Raw genomic sequence first — 7,368 nt, 5'->3', positions numbered from 1 at the left:
AGTTCTGCATGAACATAATCCTTCTGTTTTAACATTTAAAAGCTTTGATTGCATGCATTCTACTTTATGAAAGAAAACCCAAACACAAGACGTTATGGATGCCACTATACTCCTAAAGCAGTTAGTTACCATGATTACCAGACGCTTGTGTTCAAAACACCCACGACAGCTCTGTAACACCACGTCAATGTATTGGCAAGGTAAAGACAATTGTCTTCTCCCCACTAACTACAGCAGAGTTAGTACCACTGGCATCTTACTGCAGACAACGCGTTGCATCTGCACGAGATGCGAAAGGTGCAGCAGAGACTTGCACTCCCAGATGCTTGATCTGGACAAAGTTATGAACTGTATTTCTTTCCTCGCTATTGGTATGACTGAGAGCATGCTATAATCAAGGTTTGAAAACATTTCAATGTTTCAGGCCTCTGAATCCATTTTCTTACTACTTTGTCATGTTTGTTTGGGCTATAATATTACTTGGTATAGTTAAAGAGGAAGCAATTTTACTGAGGAGAGTCATATAGTGACACGAATTTGGAAGGAGGTTTTGATTAGCTGACCAAAGAGTTGGGGAAAGGAAACACTGTGACTGTTAACTTGGAAAACCGTTAGCACAGAGCACTGAGATGTGATCAGGGTGCACAGGGAGGGCAAGAGGAAGGAATTAGTTATTCCACTATCTCACGCGGCAGAGTCAGCACAGGCTCCAACCTCCATGCTGTACGTGGACGTCAGCGTGATGCTGCGCGGTGGGATTTCCTGCCTCCGGCCGCGTGCTTAATGAGTTGGGTTTCAGCATGAACCAAGGCTGGGAGAGGCCGAGGTTTCCAAGGCACCTGCCATTGCTGTTACGGCAGTCGGGAAGCCTAATGATTATTCAGTTCCATTCTTAGCTATCAAATTTCTTTTTCCATCTTTGCCTCTGCCAAGGTAAGTGATTCAAATTATGAAACCAACTTTTGACTCGACCAGTGAATATGTATTCTCCTCGATTTAGGGGCTCGGCTTGAAAACCCAGGGTCTGATCCGCAGACATGCTGAACACATTATTCGAAAGGAGTAGAGTTTTGAATGTCTGCAATGTTAGGCTGAGTATCCGAGTTAAGGCACATTCATTCTGCCTAGACATGCAAATGAAGAGAGAGAAAAGGTCTAAAGACAAAGTTCACTTAGAAAAAATGTAAAGTTTACATTAACGTCAGCTGTTCAGATCTACTAGTGCTAGGTGCTCAAAAAAGCACAACTTATGTAACTGACCTCAACAGTGTGACGCAAATCAAACACTTATCTTTACCTTATACCTTTAACTTATACAGCAAAAACTGTTTGAGATGGGATCAACTCTTTTCTACAGAGACATAATTGTGATGGATACTATAGAAAGCCTAATGTAAATAGAAACTAGACCACAGATTTGCAAAGAATTTTTGGAATTTTAGGTCTGTTTCCTAATTCCCGTTTCTACAATGTGAGGGAAATTTCATTTTCTTTACTAGAGACTCTAGTAAGCAAAATGCTCCCTACAGAACTCCTCGAAAAGAGCCTACCATCTAGTAAATGAGTATTTTAATGTCTATTAATGCTATGAAAAAATACAGAATTGAACCTGAAACTTCAATTTCAGGAAATGTATTTTTGTTGTGTTTTCCTAATCATCTCAGCATCACCACACTGCGTTTCTTCAGGGCAATTCCTAACCTCAGAGATCCTTTGGACATATACGAAGCTCAGAACACCTCTGTTCCATTGTAAAGATTTCTTAAATGATCGAAGTGTATTTTCCCTAAAACACATGAGAATCAAACTGCCATATGAACTTCAAAAGTATCTCAGTGTTAAGTTACGGGTATCTGCTTTGTACTTCAATTAAGTTTCAAATAATTCAAAATACACATTTTGTAGAGCAGTATATAAAACATTGCTTCAAAAGTTGCCATAAAGGTTTATTTAAATTCCAAAATTGTATCAATGTATCAATATACAAAAATTTGAAAATAAACAATATTAACAAAAGATAACAGACTAATATATTTTTTATTTCTCGATATAAGAATGTATTTTTCGTGTAAACAACCTCCTCTCTCAACAAGCAAGACAAAGCCTTCACTAATAATAACAACAGTAGGACTGGTTTTGTTCAATAGGGGAAAAAAATCAAGCCCAGGAGTTAATATCTCACTTTTTCCCTGTATTTTGGAAAATAATAAGATAAAATGCCAAATGTCTGTGATCTTCAGAAAGGTAGAAAACAAGTATAATTTTTTAAAATTATTAATGGTAGTTGTAAATAGAGTCATGATATTGAGTGTACTTTAGCTGCTTTTTAAAAAGCTGTACTTTTAGCTAGGTAACATGCCTTTAAAGCACGATCAATGATCGATTCAAAAGGGATATTGCCTTCATTTTATCTTGCAAAGTGCATCACAATACGAGTATTCAGTTTTGTTTCCTGTGGCAGAGCAAGGTCTTTCCCACTTCCAGTGGTTTCACAGGATGTAGAAACAGAGGACAGTCTCCCCACCATGCCCAGAAGTGAGTTACAGTCTTTCCAAGTATTCAGCCTGATCTACTTTTCAGAAAGGGTTAAACTCCTGCCTTCCAAGAAACATGAACGTGTCACAAACCCACAAGCAGATACTGCTCTGCTGGATGTTATTCTAGGTAGCTTTATCAACTACAAATAAAGATAACCACCTGCAATAGTTCTTTTAGCATTATTTAAACAGTTTGTCTGGCTCTTACAAACATCAGACATTTTAACTACTCTTTAGTTCTGGTATCAGGAATACACACAGCTTTAAAAATTACATAACAGAATTAAATACGTTGCTACAAACCTATTGCTGGAGATGTTTTTCTAAGGCGATACCAGTTTTGTTTGCATATCCATTATCATTGAGCGCGTATGGAATAACTTGCAAAACAGGCTGAAAAGCACAGCCTGTGCTGTGGGTCTGCAGTTACTTGCTCGCTCTGTCATGTGTTTCTTACGCAGAGATCCAAATTCACAAACTATGTTAATGCTGAAAATATGAGTCCACTTCACCATGTGCATTCATAAGAGAACAGCAGCAACTTCTGTACAAACGGGGTCTTATAATTACTTAAAGTCCAACTTAAAGAATTAAACGGGAATGGTAATAGGTATTGTTAACATTCATGTTTTCTCAGATCAGACAAAAAGATCTGACTTCTATCTCTATGCAATTATCTTTGCTGGAGTTTGACCATGCCACCAAGTAGACAGTCACTTATTCTTGAAAAAAAAAAAGAAAATAGAAAGAAAATGAAGTGAATACAGAAGGTATCCAAGTGACAGCACTGGAAATTGCACTGAGATGAGACAAGTAAAAATTGAGCTTGTACTCATTTGCCTTTTTTGTTTGTACGAGTGGTTTTCTAAATCAATGGCAATATTTTGTTGCAAATGTTGCAGATTCTGTTCATCCCCCCTGTTCTTCTCCAAGACTAACAATAATTAGAAACTTAGTAGGTTGGCTGAATCTAAACATCAGATAAGTAATTATTGAGAAGGGAAATGATTTTGTTTGGTTTGCCCAAGTTTATTCCCTCACAGTGTTCAATAAACAGAGGAAAAATGAACGAAAGCATACAAGATTTCATTAGAAATTGATTTAGAAATTAAAAGGCCATTGAGTGAAGACAAGAGTGTAACACTCCAGCGTCTCTTGGACTCCTCGGCTGCAGATGCTGAGCTCTCCTAAGCCCTGATGCATGGGAGAACACACTGCAGTGGAATCAAAGCCCGACGCTTCCTGCACAAGCAGTATTGCCTGAAATTGAAAATAACTCCCAAAACACACAAAGTATGTTTAGAGAGGAGACATTGTTTCATTCTGTGCAGGGTGCGAGGTGGAAGATTTCCACAAATCAAGCATACTCCTGGGACTCTTTACCGGACACTTATACACAAAAGTCACAAAGCCTCACCTAAACAATATAATTATTAGTTATTGTGCTGAGCAAGGAAAGTCTTCTGTGCCTGCGTGGGGGCCTCAGAGGGTCTCTGGTGGGGGTCTCAGAGGGTGTCTGGTGGTCTTTTGGGGAAGAATGCCCTAAAGAGGGCATCTAAGAATGCCTAAAAGAGGGCAGATTTAGATTAGATATGAGGAAGAAATTCTTCACCATGAGGGTGGTGAAACAGTGGCACAGGTTGCCCAGAGAAGCTGTGGCTGCCCCCTCCCTGGCAGTGTTCAAGGCCAGCTTGGATGGAGCTCTGAGCAACCTGGTCTGGTGGAAGATGCCCCTGCTCATGGCAGGGAGGTTGGAACCAGATGATCTTTAAGGTCCCTTCCAACCCAAACCATTCTATGACTCTAAGAATACCCCTACTCATTTTATCCTTTTATGGTTATGCATCATCTGAGCACAGCAGAGTTATTTTTCTCGCCCATTCCTGGTTTCGCAGTCTCCCAGTGGATGCATGCCCTCGCCTGAGCCAGTCCGTAACCCTAAGATGTTCCTTATCGGGACTTTGGCTGCTATTCCAATGCTTTTCTGTGAGTTAGCAACTATCCTTCAATTATGACCTTATTCTTAGCTGTTAGTTCGCCTTATTAAAATATACCCAGATGTACGTCACCAAGTTAACGCGCCAGGAAGGAAGAAGGGCCCAACACACGCTTATTAGAGAGAAGGGACTCTGTGCTATGCGGATGCAGGCCCGACTCTGGCTGCCCGCGCTGCCGCTCCTCTTGGCTGCCTCGGCGCGTTTAACACCAGCCCAGCCTGACGTAGGCCCGGCCCGGTGCAGCTGCCTCCCACACCCTTCCCCTCGCAGGGCTCGCCGCCCACCATTTTGAGGCGCGCCGCGATCCCCCTTCCCCTCGCTCAGGGGCCAGCGGGGCCGTCCGCAGCCGTTAAACGGCCGCCGCGGCGCGACTGGCCGCTGGCGCCTGCACGCGACGCAGAGCAGCGAGGGGCAGGGGAAGCGGACAGCGCCGGCCCCGCCCGTCGCGGCTGTGACGGCAGCGCCGCGCGCCGGGTTGCGGGAGTTGGCGCGAAGGCGAGGGGGCAGGCGGGGGGGGGGGGGGCGGCATGGAGCCGGAGCCGTCCCGTTAGCGAGGTTAAACCGCCGCCGGCAGCATGGTGAGCGCGCCGCGCCGCGCCGGGGGGCCGGGGAGGGAGGGAGGGAGAGAGGGAGAGAGGGAAGGGAGCGTTGCGCGGTGCAGCTGAGCCGGGGTGCTGTCCCCCCGAGGGCGGCCCCGGGTGCGGGGGTCCCGCGGTGCGGCGGAGCGGCAGCGGCCCTGCCCGGGCGGCAGCGGCTGGCCAGGCCGCGGCGGAGAGGCCGTGCGCCCTGCTTGCGCGCTTCCCGCCGCTCCCGCCCTGAGGGGCCGAGGCCCGGCCTCCCGCGCGTGCCGGGAAAGTACCCCCCCCCCCCGGCCGGGGAGCGGCCGCCGTCGCGCCCTTGCCCCGAGGGCGAACCGTCTGAGCCCCTCCAGCCTCCCCCCCCGAAACCGGGCGGTGAATTAGGCACGGAGCGCGGGCTTGCCCCGGGGGTGTGTGCGTGGCGGGGGGGGGGAGGGAAGGCGGCGAGCTGACCCCGCTCTCGGAGTGCGGCCTGCGCCAGTTTCAGCTCCTCTTCAGTCTCCGTGAGGCACACGCCAGGGCCTGGCGCAGGATTGGCAGAGAAAACGTTGGAGTGCGTGGGGGGGGAAACAGAAGTCTAGAAGTAGAGACCCCTCGGCAGGACGCACAGAGTTTGTAAGTGTAACTACACGCGTGTATGGGTGTGTGCTGTCCAGAGCGCTGCTGGCTTTATGCAGCCATTACGAGATGATGTCCCCTCCTCATCTCCGGCTCAGGTAAACTCGCTTCTGCTCCGGTGGAGTCTCTATGCTGACGTTTTACTGTTTTCAGCACAAACGCCGCTCAGAGCTCGTTAGGTTCGGCTTTGGGCTCTCCATGGAGTTTAACCTTGCTTATATCTTACACCTGGTGCTCAGCAATGGTGGGTGACACCATCCGAGTCTTTCACAGTACTGGCAGAGGTCTGCCAGCACTAAGAGTCCTGAAACTATTAAACTGCGACATTTTCATAGTTTGTTGGGGGTGGCTGATGACTTTAATGTACGAGGACAAGTCTGCCTCTTCTGTTCCCCTGCCATCACTTCTTTAGAAGACTGATCTTAATGGAAGAACTTGCTTCCTCCTTTCCCACTTTCCTGGGACAAAGGCTTTCTCCCTCTTCTGAATGTTACACATCTCATAATGTCTGGCGCTCTCCTAGAAGAAAGGCAACCATCGTTTTGGGGAGCGGATGAGCTGCCTCAGCCCACTCCCTGTTCAGAGCTGAAGAGAAGAGGCTGTACAACCATCACTGCTGCAGAGACAGAGGCAAAATACAGTGATGTTAGTAACTGTGTAGCCTGTTCTGTGTGTGCAATGACAGCACAAGCATATTGGAATTTAGTAACATACCCTTGCAAACAGACCTTTGTCCATGTAGTGCCAGACATAAGTAGACCCCGTCGGGTTGGTTCTGCAGCATCTTCTCAGCTGTGCTGAACTGATGTGTGTAGAGTTACACAATGAATTGATTTGTCTTAGAAGGGATTTATTTTTTTACCCAGATTAGTGGCCTGACCCAGTTCCCAAGTGGAGAGCTACACTGGCAAGACAGGGAATGAATGACTGGGAGCAGAGGCTGCCTGAGCTGCCTCTAGCTGAGAGAGACGTTCATATGGCTGGAGCTGTAGCATCAGCTGGTGTGTACTCAGAACTGTGATACCGCTCGAAAAACACTGTTACCACTATTAGTGAACATTTATTAAGTATAGTAATCCAAGCATTACTGGTTTCACTGAAGTGATAGTATTAATTTGATTTCACTTGGTGCAATTCTTCTGGACACACCAGATGTCAGAGCTGATGTTTGCACAAAATGTGCACTGAAATAGGCAGAGTGTAAATAAATATGATTCTTTTTATGCTGGTCTCTCATGGCCTCACTTCAGAGTATCTGAAATAAAGTGCATTACTTTCTATTGCAGTCATTGAGCTAAGTTGGTGAAATTCAGTTTTCCATCTCGTATTTTGAGATGCAGACTGAATTATGTGGTGTTCTTTTGGAAAATATTTTGGCTTACTGGACACTGGTCTTCTAAAAACACTGTGCCTATTATGTTTGGGTTGAGATGGTTCTATCATCAGAGTGTTGGAGTAGTTGATCTTTGGTTTAGAATGCAAGAAAAAACCAGTATGGAGCGTTTATGATTTTTACAACTGACTTTTTTGAGCTGAGTATTTAATAAAGTATTACAGGTCACCCTGACAAACCCTTTGAGTAACCAGTCTTTGTACTACCTAACAAATAAGTTTCAGTTTTTATTCATGTTGTTCTCC

The 7,368-nt window shown here is 45.7% G+C and overlaps 1 protein-coding gene across 2 annotated transcripts in view; it reads left to right on the top strand.

The window, feature by feature from the left end:
- Positions 1-5,024: 5,024 nt before the first annotated feature.
- RFC1 (replication factor C subunit 1) overlaps positions 5,025-7,368 on the top strand; it is a 46,399-nt gene continuing 44,055 nt past the window's right edge. For both annotated transcript variants that reach the window (XM_075420709.1, XM_075420708.1), the window contains exon 1: positions 5,025-5,112. In XM_075420709.1, coding sequence (XP_075276824.1) covers positions 5,110-5,112 — 3 coding nt within the window. In that variant the 5' untranslated portion in view covers positions 5,025-5,109. The remainder of the gene's footprint in view (positions 5,113-7,368) is intronic.

The sequence above is a fragment of the Opisthocomus hoazin genome, chromosome 5 (genome assembly GCF_030867145.1).
Source record: "Opisthocomus hoazin isolate bOpiHoa1 chromosome 5, bOpiHoa1.hap1, whole genome shotgun sequence".
Lineage (NCBI taxonomy): Eukaryota > Metazoa > Chordata > Aves > Opisthocomiformes > Opisthocomidae > Opisthocomus > Opisthocomus hoazin.
This window is presented reverse-complemented; position numbering and strand designations above follow the sequence as displayed.